General features: G+C 30.6%; 1 protein-coding gene across 2 annotated transcripts; it reads right to left on the bottom strand.

Annotated features, from left to right (window-relative positions):
* Positions 1–2,609: 2,609 nt before the first annotated feature.
* Positions 2,610–4,669, bottom strand: LOC140886203 (probable aquaporin PIP2-1). Of its 2 annotated transcripts, none has more exons than XM_073292709.1 (4): positions 4,312–4,669; positions 3,563–3,858; positions 3,301–3,441; positions 2,610–2,869 (listed from the first exon to the last, which is right to left on the bottom strand). In XM_073292709.1, the coding sequence occupies exons 1-4, from the start codon at positions 4,604–4,606 to the stop codon at positions 2,846–2,848; spliced, it is 756 nt and encodes a 251-aa protein (XP_073148810.1). In that variant the 5' UTR covers positions 4,607–4,669; the 3' UTR covers positions 2,610–2,845. The 2 variants fall into 2 exon arrangements, with proteins under 2 accessions (XP_073148810.1, XP_073148809.1); XM_073292708.1 differs by having other exon boundaries at positions 2,614–2,912; positions 4,312–4,668.
* Between the last annotated feature and the right edge of the window lie 10,909 nt (positions 4,670–15,578).

The raw sequence follows: 15,578 nt of genomic DNA, 5'->3' as shown, positions 1-15,578 counted from the left end.
ACCCAGCCCTTGACATACCGCATGTGATGGATAATTAATCCATTGCCATACATTAGATTATTTAATAATCTTTAATTTAATAGATAATCCTTGGCACATGAATGGTTGATAAAAAAAACAATCATTATCATATATGTATACTATTAATTATATTGAAGTATTATAGTACTCAGCAAAGTTTGATACACTTTTATATGTGAATGATTAATAAATTATTCTCTCTAATCTCATGTTTGGTATATTTTTAGGGCATGGTAAGCATACTGCATATATGCAAACTTCTCTTAATTCATTTTTTCTTTAAATTCTTGCAAATTATCTTATTATTATTAAAACATCTTCTTTCAATTCCAGGATTTGTTCATGGTGACAGCTTTTGCTCTCATTTTATATTTGATAAAATAAAGTTGTTGTACTATATTTGAAAAGGATTTTCTCTACGAGTTCTAATATTACAAAGAGCTTTACAATTTATTTATAGGAAGAGGATCAAACATGAAGAGAGAAAGAGAGCTATAAGGTTGCTGAAGTTATAATATATATCTTCGATCCCATGCACCATTAATATTTTCACTCGCTAATTTTTCATCTATTTGACGTTACCCAATCTTTTTAGAGGAAAAAAAAAAACCATGCGAACAAAATTTTCTCTAAAATGGTAGGTACGTGTACGTGATCTTCACTCTGCCTTGAAAAATTTGTTCACTAGCTACAAGCAAGACATGTAGATATTTTGAGGTTTCAAACCAATTTTTTTTTTTTTTATCCCTAATAAATATCTTCTTGTCATAAAATTTGCCTGTTTAGTAGTATTTTTTTATTTGCTAACAAAAATTTAAAATAAACTTATATATGTGATGATTTTTTATTATTAATGTAATAAATGAACGATAAAGGATTTTTTTAATATAGGAATTAGGAAGTATTATTTATTTTCATGTTATCATTGCTAGAACCTACCTTAGTGTTCTCATAATTAATAAAACTTATATGGTTGAGTGTTTGTTCTGAATTTGATTTTGTGGATTTATGGTGAACTTATTTGTCAAAGAATTACTGATGATCATCAGCTAAAAATTATTTACGGTATAATATATTTCACCATCTATTGGCTATTTACATCAAATTGTAACAGTACTAAAGAATGAAATTAGCTACCCTCTTGAAGAGTCCAATGGTTCTTAATTTGATAACACATTACATGCTCAAAATTAAAGGGCTATAATAAGAAGTGCAATTGCTGATTTATAACATATTACATGCTCAAAATTAAAGCGCTATAAGAGAAAGAGATCCCGCTTCATCGAGGAGTTGGGGTTTGAGACCCCGACTCCACATTTGTTATTTTCGAGGATTAATGCAAATTAACTTCTCTTCATTCATTTTTTTTTCTTTAAATTCTTGCAAATCTCATTATTATTAAAACATCTTCTTTCAATTCCAGGATTTGTTCATGGTGGCTGAACGATAAAGAATTTTTTTTAATATAGGAATTAGGAAGTATGATTTATTTTTCATGTTATTATTGCTAAAACCTACCTCAGTTTTATCATAAATAAATTGTTGTTGCCAACAATTCATTTTCAAAAAAAACAGTAAGGATATATGTATCGGGGTGTCACAAAACACATCTGATTTACAATAGGCTGGATTTAATGGAAAAAAGTTTTTACCAGATTTTAATTAGTGATAATTATGGTTCAAATCACAATCAACCTTTGATTCATGAAAGTTAAATTTATTTAAACAAAATGCCAATCTTTATCATGTATATATTTACATGTGTGATATATATTTTTAGTTCAGAATTAATTATAGTTTTGTAATTATATAATATCGTATGCTAGTCACTATCATGAAATAAGAAATCATATAATTAAATGGCTGAAACATTTTTTAAATTTTCAAACTTCCGGTATATAGAGTCGAATTAAAATTAAACTAATTTGAAGTCTAACTGAGTCAGGCTTTTCCACGAGAAAAAAAATTCCTAATATTTGATCATAATATTGGAAATCATTTCCTTATATTTATTTGTAATGTTAATTTAATGTTGCATAAAATTGGTTGAGAAAATATTTATTATAACCGACCCGACATATAAAATTCGGGTTCTTTTTAAAAATAATTACCCAACGAAATCAGGCCATATCGGGTACCGTAATCATTGGTGGTTGAGTGTTTGTTCTGAATTTAATTTTGTGGATTTATATATTGTGAACTTTATAAGTCAATTACAATCACTCATCAGTTTAAAATTATTAACGGAATAATATGTTTCACCTTCTATTGTCTATTTGCTTCACGAATTGATTCAGTTTGATCAACTGATTTAAAATATGCGATACATAAATTTGTAGATCAACCAACGAATCCTAAGCTTTTTTTTTTAATCTCGTAAAACATGCAAGACTTGTGACCAAATAGATCCTTAGAAGGATAGAAGATTTTGACTTATTCTTATATTTTTAATACCCCTAATTACTAAATTTCTGGTGCATTAAAAAATTTGATGAAAATACTTACGAGCTTGACAAATTATGCATACAAATTTAGAATGTTTATTTGACGGCTACTATTAGGCATTAACTACCTCTTGAAAAATCCAATGGTGCTTAATTTGACGTATTGTAATCACTCTGAAGAATGGAACAATTAAGAAGTGCACTTGATGATTGATAACATATTACATGCTCAAAATTAAAGGGCTATAAGAAAAAGAGAAGCCAATATATAAAAGGACACATATGGGAAAATTTGTAACCCATATTACATTTTACTTTCCAATATTCTCAATAATTAGAAGAGCTCCTGAATGAACCCAGAGCTTTGATTGCTCCTGCCCTTAGTATAAACTGGTGATAGATGGCTGCAATTGCGGCTCCGATGAAGGGCCCAACCCAAAAAATCCACTGTAAAAACATAATTAAATAATGTGCTAATTAAATTAATATAAATTGGTATTTTGTAACATTTTCTTAAGTACAAAACTGATCCTGTTGGCTAGCATATAAATTAAGGGGAAATTGCATATATTATTCTTGTGAAATCTCTTGTTTGCTGATAACCCCCTATGAAATTTTTTAAAGCTAATAACCCCTTCTGATTCTAGATATGTATCATGCACGCCATTTTCAGCTAAAAATAACGGTATTTTCGTCATTTTTTAGCTGTAAAGGTTTGCTTGCTACATATCTAAAATCACAGGGAGTTATTTGGTTAAGAAACTTTCATAGGGGTTATCAGCAAACCCGAGATTTCACAAGGGTAATATATGCAATTTCCCCTATAATTAAATACCTGATCATCCCAGGCCTTATCTTTGCCAAAGATTACGGCAGCTCCGAAGCTCCGGGCCGGATTGATACCGGTCCCTGTAATTGGGATAGTCGCCAAATGAACCATGAACACGGCAAACCCAATGGGGAGTGGTGCCAGAACCTGTAGTCGAATTCAAAACATGAACATGAAACCACGTACTTAACGAACTAGATTCAAAACCAAAATTAAAATTTGCATGGGTTCGAAAACTCATAATTAATTAATTTGTCCACGCACGCACCGGGACATGGGAGTCTCTGGCATTTCTCTTGGGGTCTGTGGCGGAGAAGACGGTGTAAACGAGCACGAATGTGCCGATGATCTCGGCTGCGAGACCGGTGCCTTTGCTGTAGCCATCGTTCAACATGTTGGCGCCTCCTCCGTATCGAACGTAGTAGGACTTTTGGAATGCCTTGACGAGCCCACAGCCGCAGATGGCTCCCAAACATTGAGCCACCATGTAGAGGATGGCGCGAACCAGCGACACTTTACGAGCTAGGAACAATCCGAATGTCACCGCCGGGTTGATGTGCCCTCCTGCACACATCCATCAACAACTTGTTAGCAAATATTGTTTTGCCTTAAAAGTAGTCGAGCTAGCTAATGGGAATTAGTAGACCAATAAAGTAAATATGTAATCAAATCTTAAGTAACACAATCTCTTACCATTAAAATTCAACGAATTGATCATTTTGAGAAAAATTGCATATAAAAATTCAAGTATTTTTTAATGATAATAATGTCTTGTTTTCCAGCAATAAAGTTGACTACTTTTCTTGTGTATCTATCCGGATATAAATGGACGTCAAAATTTGAAAGCTCGAACCCAACAAAATACATAAGCTCAATATATCGAAAAGACATTAAATATATATCTCAAACAAAAAATAAAGACATTTTAATAGACTTAATTAATTAGTTTACGTTAAAATCAGAATTATATATGTACGTAACGTAAAAGAAGAGAATATTATAGTACTCTAAACTAACCGGAAATGCCAGCGGTGCAGTAAACAAGGATGAAGATCATGCCACCAAAGGCCCAAGCAATTCCGAGAATGCCAACGCCGCCGCACTGATCGGCGGCGTTCTGGCTGCTGTACCCAATCACAGTCAACACAGTAATGTACAAGAACAAGAGGGTGGCAATGAACTCAGCAATTATGGCCCTGTAAAACGACCACTTCCCCAGCTCCTCCCGGTCCACCAGCGGAGCCGGCGGTGGGTCGTGGTAGTCTCTGGCGGAGAATTCGGTGGCGCCACCTTCAACATCCTTAATGCCCATTTGCTAAAATTTAATTTCTTTCTTGTTTTTGTTAATCTGTGTGGCGATGATGAGTGATATATGGAGTAGTGGAGGGATATGATATGATATTTATAGGGGAAGAATATATAAGAGAATGATACATATGATTATATCTATTAAAATTTGCCGCCCCATCCATTCAACAAATTAATTATTTTTCACTTGTTTAATTTCTTTCATCATTTGAGTGAGCCTAGCTACCCCACCACTCACCTCCCCTGTTATCTGATTGGCCTAAACACATTATTTGAGTTGAATTTCAATTTGTATTATATATATACAAGTCGAGTAATTCATGTGATAATTAAGCAACACAAGATGATGCGGCAACATTTATTAAAATTAAATTATATATAAGTGTATTCATGCATGTATTCGCCATTAATCTCTTTCAACTCGGTTTGCTCTATTTTTGAATTTTTATGTTATATGATTGTGTTCTTATTAATTTGTAAAGTAGGATTTTGGATTGCAAGTTGGTGTAAAAAATAAGATATAGGGTTATGATATTGGTATTTGAGATATCAATTATTGAGACTAATTATTTTAGGGCGAGGGACATACTCTCACACTGTTCTAATTTTTTTTTTTTTGGAATGGTGTGTGATGTGGTAATAAATGGGGAATGATTATTCGGTTGATTGTAGAGCTTGTCCGGTGTCTTGCGAATTGGGTGTTATTTAATGGTAGATAACGTGATATTTATATGCATTCTATGCTTACGCAGCATGCTTAGGCTGTGGGTTTTTCAAAAAAAAAATTGTAAATCTTCGTTGACTCATTGCAATTTTTTAATAAAATTGCTAGGTTGGTTGTTAAGTGATGTGAAGTTTTTTTAACAGTTCAAACTTGATTTATCAATGATTTTTTTTGGGGAAAATAAGGTATAGACTGTTCAAACTAAAAAAATCTTTTCTTTTAATTGTATTTTTTCTGCTTTGTTACCGTGAAAGTTGTTTATCATATTTATGACATGTTTTATTTTTTGATTTAGAAATGGTTCGAAAACGAGTAGGATAAGAAAGTAATGTAGATATGCAAATATGTATTATTTCCTATTGGTGTGAGATCCCATTGGTTTCTATTTGTGTGGAGTAATGAAAAAGAAAATTAGTGCTGAGGAACTCAACAAACAGTCCATATGACAGGACAAGTGCGAGAAAGTTTTTAAGTATTGCATTATTGTACCTCCGTCATTATGTGATTCAATTAGTTTACTATTACAATAATTTGATTTGTGTCCAAGTTGAATTTTTGTTAGGATACTTGAGGATTTTCAAGGATGTTGACTTTGCCAATTACAACGTGGGATTCCCAAAGTGTAGAAACCATGGGACTATTCCCGATTGTGGTGTGCTTACTTGCTTATGGACGGAGTGCTATGCTGGCGATGACCCTTTTACATGAAATTATCAGACTGATTTCAACATAGACGGTACAAGTGGCACACGTTGCTGCAACCATACTAAATGACGAATATGGGTTGATGAAAATGGATTCAGGAAAATGAGAATGGAGTGGACAATTAGTTTTGGTATATTTTGTACTGTATTTTGATCGGATGGATAACTGTCTTGATGAAGTTTGTACTGTATTTTGGCAGAATGGATGTGTAATTTTCATTTATTGAATCTCTAATATGTGTCGGTTGTGGTTGTTAACACTTATAAATTGATTACGTCACACTTTTATACAAAATTTGACAAAAAATGATACTTCACATAACCAATGTTATACTACATTTACCTGTTAATGTACCACGAGTCAATACAACTGGTACTATGTTTCTGACCTAGTACCAAAATATTATACCAAGTTAAACTAATTTTATACTACACTTGTCTAATAATGTACTACAAGTTAATACAGCTAGTACTATGTTTTTTAATTCACACCAACACCGTCATGGTAAAAAGTATGAAAGATGTACCAAATTTAACATAACATTATACCACAATAAGTCTCTAGCATACTTTTTTTTCCATCTATTGTACTACTAGTCAATATAATTGGTACTGCATTTCTGACCATGAACCAATACCACCATGGTAAACATGTATGGATGATATACCAAATTTAACATAAACTCATACCGCAAATCGTCTCTATGATACTTCATTTTCCATCTATTGTACTACTGATTAATATAACTAGTACTATGTTTCTGACCACGAACCAACACCACCATGGTAAACATGTTGGAAGATGTACCAAATTTAACAACATATAATACCGCAAATAGCCTCCATTATACCTCAGTTTGCATATATTGTACTACGGGACAATATAATCATTACTGCGTTTCTGACCGCGCACCAACACCACCATGGTTAACATGTATAGAAGATGTACCAAATTTAACATAAACTCATACCGCAAATAGCCTTTATTATACTTCTTTTTCTATACTGTACTACTGATCAATATAACTAGTACTGCGTTTCTTACCACGAACCAATGCTACCATGGTAAATATGCATGGAAGATGTAAAAAATTTAAAAACAAATAATACCTCAAATAGCCTCTATTATACCTCATTTTTTATATATTGTACTATCGGACAATATAACCAGTACTGCGTTTCTGACCATGCACCAACACCACCATGGTAAAATATGTATGGAAGATGTACCAAATTTAACAACACATAATACTGCAAATAGCCTCTATTATACCACATTTTCCATATATTATACTACTGGGCTCTAAAACCGATACTGCATTTCTGACTGCGCACCAACACCACCATAGTAAACATGCATGGAAGATGTATCAAATTTAACAAACCATCATACCACAAATAATCTCTATTATACTTTATTTTTGATCTATTATACTACAGTTCAATATAACCAATGCTACATCTGAACACACACCAACATCACCATTGATGTTACAAAATTAGGACATTGGATGCATACATAAGGTTGTTTTAACCATAGATGCTACAAACATATACATGTGTTTGTTAATCACCATACATGCTATCAAATTCGACATTAGAATGCATAAACATGTGATAATCATTATTGATATTACAAAATTAGACATTTGATGTGTAAACATGTGTTGATCACCATTGATGTTACAAAATTAGGACATTGGATGCATACATAATGTTGTTTTAACCATATATGTTACAAATATATACAATGGATACATATACATGTGTTTGTTAGTCACTATATATGCAATAAAATTAGTCATTTCATGCATAAACATGTGTCAATCATCATTGATGCTATAAAATTAGATATTTTATGCATAAACATGTGTTTATGCACTCTAATGTCTAATTTAGTAGCATATATGGTTCTTAACAAACATATGTATATGTATTCATTGTATATGCTTGTAATATCTATGGTTAAAACAAATTTATCTATGCATGCAATGTCCTGATTTTGTATCATCCATGGTGATTAACACATGTTTACACATCAAATGTCTAATTTTATAGTATAAACCAAAATACTTTAGCTTGAAATGAAGTAGTCAACAATGCAGTACCATTTATATCTATATGTAGTACTTTAGCTAGCAAATAAAATATAATAACATCTAACTGTGGTATGAAAATGTGTTAAATTTGGTACATTTTCTATACATGTTTTATATTATGGTGTTGGTGAGTGGTCAGAAACATAGTACCATTTGTATTTATATGTAGTATCGTTGCTTAAAACTGAAGTATAATAACGTCTAATTGTAGTATGAGAATTTGTTAAATTTGGTACATATTTCATACATGTTTTACATTGTGGTGTTGGTGCGTGATCAGAAACACAGTACCATTTATATCTATACGTAGTACTTTAGTTAGCAAATAAAGTATAATAAACTCGAATTGTGGTGTTGGTGCATGGTTCAGAAACGCAGTACCATTTATATTGATACGTATTACATTTACTTGAAAATGAGTATAATAACATCTAATTGTGGTATGAGAATCTGTTAAATTTAGTACATATTTCATACATGTTTTACATTATGGTGTTGTTGCGTGATTAAAAATGCAGTAGCATTTGTAACTATACGTAGTACTTTTGCTTGAAAATGAAGTATAATAACGTTTAATTTTGGCATGAGAATTTGTTAAATTTGGTACATCTTCCATATATGTTTTACATTGTGGTGTTGGTGCGTGATCAGAAACGTAGTATCATTTGTAACTATACGTAGTATTTTTGCTTGAAAATGAAGTATAATAACGTCTAATTGTGGTACGAGAACTGGTTAAATTTGGTACATCTTTCATCCATGTTTTACAGTGTGGTGTTGGGACGTGATCAGAAACGCAGTACCATTTGTAACTATACGTAGAACTTTTGCTTGAAAATGAAGTATAATAACGTTTAATTGTGATATGAGAATTTGTTAAATTTGGTACATCTTTCATTCATGTTTTACATTATGGTGTTGGTGCGTGATCAGAAACGCAGTACCATTTGTAACTATACGTAGTACTTTTGTTTGAAAATGATGTATAATAACATCTAATTGTGGTATGAGAATTTGTTAAATTTGGTACATCTTTCATACATGTTTTACATTGTGGTGTTGGTGCGTGATCAAAAACGCAGTACCATTTGTAACAATACGTAGTACTTTTGCTTGAAAATAAAGTATAATAATGTCTAATTATGGTATGCGAATTTGTTAAATTTTGTACATCTTTCATAAATATTTTACATTGTGGTGTTGGTGCTTGGTCAGAAACGCAGTACCATTTATAACGATATGTAGTACATTTGCTTGAAAATAAAGTATAATAACATCTAATTGTGGTATGAAAATTGGTTAAATTTGGTCCATCTTTCATACATGTTTTACATTGTGGTGTTGGGGCGTGATCAGAAACGCAGTACCATTTGTAACTATACGTAGTACTTTTGCTTGAAAATGAAGTATAATAACGTTTAATTGTGGTATGAAAATTTGTTAAATTTGGTACATTTTCCATTCATGTTTTACATTATGGTGTTTGTGCGTGATCAGAAACGCACTACCATTTGTAACTATACGTAGTACTTTTGCTTGAAAATGATGTATAATAACGTCTAATTGTGGTATGAAAATTTGTTAAATTTTGTACATCTTCCATACATATTTATATTGTGGTGTTGGTGCGTGATCAAAAACGCAGTACCATTTGTAACGATACGTAGTACTTTTGCTTGACAGTATAATAATGTCTAATTGTGGTATGCGAATTTGTTAAATTTGGTACATCTTACATAAATATTTTACATTGTGGTGTTGGTGCTTGGTCAGAAACGCAGTACTATTTATAACGATATGTAGTACATTTGCTTGAAAATAAAGTATAATAACGTCTAATTGTGGTATGAGAATTAAACATCCATTCTACCAAAATTAAACATCCAACTTCATCAAGTTTTTGATTGGGTATTTATATCCAATTTACCGTATAATATTTGTCGAACAATCAATTATTAGATTAATATCTAATTAGAATTTAAATCTGAAAATTAAATGTAACTATCGAGTAATTACCTCTAAATTTTATTTTATTTTATTTTTAAACAAAGAAGTGTCAATGATCACTTAGTCTGATGGCAACACCTTTCCTAAATTTTGGAGAGGTCAAGGTTCTTATTACTTATAAATTTTATTTTAGTGGTAAAGGAAATAAATGACTTGCTCACTCACGTTAAAAATTTTCCTCTTTCCCTCACTTTTCCGGCATTGGTCACGTTGATTCGCATAGTGTATTAGAAATGGTGGATTTGTAATTAAATTATTGCTCTATTTTCATCTCACCAAATTGGAGTGTAGCTGTAAAACATGTAACATCACTAGAACCGACCATCCATCCATCAATCATTATCGGACTAGAGTAGTCCGCCACCGTCCATTTTCACACAATCTTCCTCCGCCATTAGCTCTTCGCCACCTCACTCCACCCCGCCACCATTGCATCCTATTTTTCGCCTTTCTTTTAGCGGAAATGTATTTCATTAAATTAAATTCGAAGCTATTGCATCATTTCGGCCTTCAAAATCAATTGTAGAATCAATTGTTCGAATCAGAACATGAGCTACTTATTCGTTGATCGACGAGCGAAAGTAAAAGTACATGACGATATTTTTAACGTTATGTTTTTACAATCATAAATAATTAAATCAAAACTAAAGTAATCCTCAGACCTTTTATTCAAAGAATTAAAAACTAACTAGAAGCGCATAAGACTCTATAATGATGCTTGAAAATTAGAGCTCATTTGGCCTCTCTAATACTTAATTAGGGGGTGTTCACGGTTTGGGACAAGAACTGTTCAGCCTAGGGATTTACAGGTCGTCTCAAAGGGATCTGTAGACTCGAGAAAGTGGGCTTTCCATATATTAGAGTTAGCACTAAAATTTGAATCTTATTGTTGTTGTTACTAGAAAGGTATTGGTATAGTCCCTCTCTCCTGTACTGATTTCTTTTTTATATATACAGGTAGGTTTATGGAAAAAAATCAATTCATGGCGCGCCTATCAATGGAGCTCATTTTTATATTTGATTTTAAATTTTGAATTAGGTGTTTCATATTTTCCCCCGTTAATTCTTAAGATGGATATATACAACATATATCATGATGTTCAATTTTTTCTTATATAGGGATTTCATGTATTGGCAAATCTAGGATCTTTATTCATAAAACTATATTATATATCATATTTCAAAATATTGCATGTAGTGAGATTTAAAAATTTTACTACATATAATATTTGATTAGATCAATTTCTAATTAGACATTAAATCTGAAAATTAAATGTAACTATCGAATGTGTATTATTTTCAATATCCAACGTAATTACCTCTAGATTTTTTTTTAATGGGGAAGGAAATAAATGGCTTGCTAACTCACGTTAAATTTTGCCTCTTGACCTCACTTTTCTGGCGTTGGTCACGTTGATTTTTTTTTTTTTCTTTAGGCATTGGTACTCACGTTGATGAGCATAAGTTACTAAAATTCTTAGAGTGATTGAATGAATACACCCCGTTATTTGAAATGGTGGATTTGTAATTGTGTAGTACCCAATTATTGCTCTATTTTCCTCTCACCTAATTGGAGTGTTATGTGAAAATACTATAAAAAAAACGGATTTTTATTGTTATTCAAATATTAACTCGTTCGAGAAATATGATGGCGCTGCATAATTGTATTGTATGTACGTTCGATAAGAATTACATTAGCAATATTTTCTTTTTAATGAAACCATTTTTTTAAAAAAAAAAATCATCAAGTTTAAAGTGGCCAAACACAGGGGCGGACCCATGTAGGGTCCGGAGAGGGCATGGCCCCCCCTCAAATTTTTTTAAAAAATTATTAGTGTATATTTATATTAAGGGCAATTTGCTCAAAATCCCCAAATGCAAACATATTTTGCTTTGGGGTCCCTAATCATAAAATGTGGTACAAAACAATATAATATGTGGTACAAAATCATACAAGATATGGTACAAATTAACAAAAATTGTGGTACAAAAAAGTGGGCAGGGAGTGCAGAGCAAAACATGTTTGCATTGGGGATTTTTGAGCAATTTGCACTTATATTAATTTTTTATTAAATAAAATATGGTAGATGTTAATTTAAATAATATTGATGTATTGTATTTCAAAGAAAATATGTTTAATAACTCATCAAATAATTGTAAATGAATTATTATGAATTGATTATAATATTTTAACTTTTCTGGCCGTCTTTTAGTTGATATAAAATGCACATTCATGATTGTTTTATGAATTGTATCCAATAACGGAGCCATATTTTTATCTCTATTCAAACTAAAATTTTCTAAGCTCTCTATTTTTTTTTATGTGTTGAGCTTTTATCTTTTTATTTTTAAAATTGTTCACAGGGATTTTGACAAAATTGACTAAATGCAATGTATAAAAAATACGTAAAAAAATTAGTTCGTCCAAGCGACCACCCGGGCGAAACAACACATAGTTCCGTCCATAATTGTGCCCCTCTGACCAAATTTTTTGAGTCGGCCCCTAACCAAACATGTAACATCACTAGAACCGACCATCCATCAAGCATTCTAGATTAGTCCACCACCGTCCATTTACACACAATCTTCCTCCGCCATTAGCTCTTCGCCACCTCACTCCACCCCGCAGCCATCATATCATATTTTTTGCCCCGACATCGGCAAATAATTTGATTAATTTTTTATTTTTAAAATTCGAAAATTAGTTTTTTTAGGGAAAACATATTTCGTATTAAACTAAATTCGAATCTATTACATCAATTCGGCCTTCAAAATCAGTTGTAGAACCAATTGTTCGAGCTAGAACATGAGCGGTTTGATTCACTGATCGACGAGCAAAAATAAAGATACATGACGGTATTTTCAACGCCATATTTTTACAGTCATCAATAATTAAACCAAAACTAGAGTAATTCCCAGGCGCCGTTTTATTCAAAGCATTGACAACTAGCTAGAAGCGCATTAGACTCTATAATGATGCTTGAAAATTAGAGCTCCATGAGCCAACTGAGGGCTTCTCTACAGGGCAGATCTAGGATTCTATATTAGTAAGGGTCATGTCAGTATACACAATTATAAAAATAATTATTATATGTTTATATATAATTTTAAATAACAAGAATACAATAAATATTATGACGTCCTGTATTTTTCATTCATACTTATGAAAATACTAGTAAACAGCACATGCGATGCACGTGATGACACTTTGTTTATATAATATATCTATTTATTATTTTTTATAATTATTGAGATTTTCATGGCCTTATAATAAAAAATCATATAAACTTTAATTATTAATTATGAAAATCAACTGAAATAATACAATGATCATTTTTTTTCATTTTTAGTCATATTAATGGTGAATTTGTATTTTCAATCTTGTAACTTGAATTTTTCATTTTTAGTCATATTACGATGCATTTTCATTTTTAATCATGTCACTTGTATATTGTTTTTATTTTGATCATTTAACTCGCATGTTTTTTTTTGTTCTTTTGTGGTATATAAATTTTCTAACTTGTATATTATTTTTATTATTTGTCATTTAACTTGTATTATATCCCTATATATTATTATATGACCTTACTTGTAGTGTAAATAAAATTGCAAATTTGTTATTTCACAATGATAAAACTTTACCTTTTTATTCACAATTTTAGATAGGTAATAGATTCACAATGATAAAACTTTACCCTTTTATCCACACTTTTAGATAGGTAATAAATAATAGATAGATAGATAGTTTTCACAATGATAAAATTTACCTTTTTTATTCACATTTTTAGGTAGATAATAGATTTAATTTATACTCCTGCATTAATTTCGTAAATATGTTTTTAACTCTAACTTTTAATATTATTACCGTAAATTTTAGTTTTTAGTTTTGTTCTTTTTCAAGATTTATATTCTTATATTTTTTTAATTATAACTTTTTATATTAATACCTTAAGTTTTAATTTTTCTTTTATTCTTTTAAAAATTTATTTATCTATTTGATTAACTGTAACTCATTAATTAAACCACAAACTAAAATTTATCTTATTCTTATATATTTTTATATTACCGAACATTACATAAGGTGTAAATAAATAAAAACAAATTGTGAAAAATGAAAAAATAGTTCTTTTCGAAAAAAATAATTAAAAAATGAATTATGTAATGGTATTAATGGACGCATTAGTTGCAATTTAATGAAGATGTATAATGTATTTATGAATATTAATATGTACATATAATATAATAAAAATATTTATTTACTTTTATGTCTCAACTAAAATGTTATTTTTACTTTTATATCTCTATATATTTTTATATGACCTTACTTATAGTGTAAATAAAACGGCAAATTTGTTATTTTACAATGATAAAATTTTATCCTTTTATTCACACTTTTAGATAGGTAAGGTAATAGATTATTAAATATACATGATTTTTTTTAATAATTTGAGTGAAAATATTTTTTATTTGTCAGACATATATATATATATATATATATATATTCACTTTATATATCATTTTTTATATTTTTAAAGCATTATGTAGAAAATCTCAATACAATTAATCAAAATAATACACAATCTAAGGACAAAATAGAAAATTTAGAGTGAAAATATTTATTATGTTAATTGTTTTAGATTGAAATAATACACAATCTAATAAAATAAATATTTACTATCTTTAATAATTTTAATAAATATATATTTTTAATTTTCAACATATAATCATTTTTATATTAATCCAAATAATACACATTAATTTAATAAAATGAATAAGGGGATTTGGAGATAATTTCCTATTACCAAACCCAACTTAGAGATCAGTCCCCATGCCCTTCAATTTAGTACTACACTCCCTGAACCTCAAAAGTTATTTCTTTTAACTCCCTAGTCAACACAATCATGTGTATTTCACCTTCTCTCTCTTCCCTTCACCTCTTTTCTCATGCCGTTTGTTTTTAACCTATTTTCTCACAAGCAGGTTTATTTTTCACCTCTTTTCTTATCTTCTCTTACACGATTTTGACTGTAAAACCCCAGTCATGGACGACGAAGGCCACCGGAGAGGAAGCTGACCTCTTCCCTTCACGTTTTTCACCTGTTTTCTCATCTCCTCTTTCAAGATTTGTACAGTAAAACTCCACCATGTACGAGGAAGGCGACTGGAGAGAAAGCTGACTCCGTGATAAAAATTATACGGTAAATCATCTCCTTGTATTTTTTCTAGTTGATACGATCTTACCTTGCGATTTTCTCCTTTCCTCTATTTAACGATTTCTACATTAAATCCCTAGCCTCTCGGACAACGAAGGTGTTGAAGATGAATCTGAAAACCTTGAATTAATATTTGTAATCCCAGTAAGCATGACAATGTTTCTATAGTTTTCATAGATTTGATTTTTCACATTATGCCTCGTGATTTTGATTCAATTTTCTTGATGCG

Source organism: Henckelia pumila, chromosome 3 (assembly GCF_033568475.1).
Source record: "Henckelia pumila isolate YLH828 chromosome 3, ASM3356847v2, whole genome shotgun sequence".
Classification (NCBI taxonomy): Eukaryota; Viridiplantae; Streptophyta; class Magnoliopsida; order Lamiales; family Gesneriaceae; genus Henckelia; species Henckelia pumila.
The sequence above is the reverse complement of the archived record's forward strand: the minus strand, read 5'-3'. Positions and strand labels throughout refer to the sequence as shown.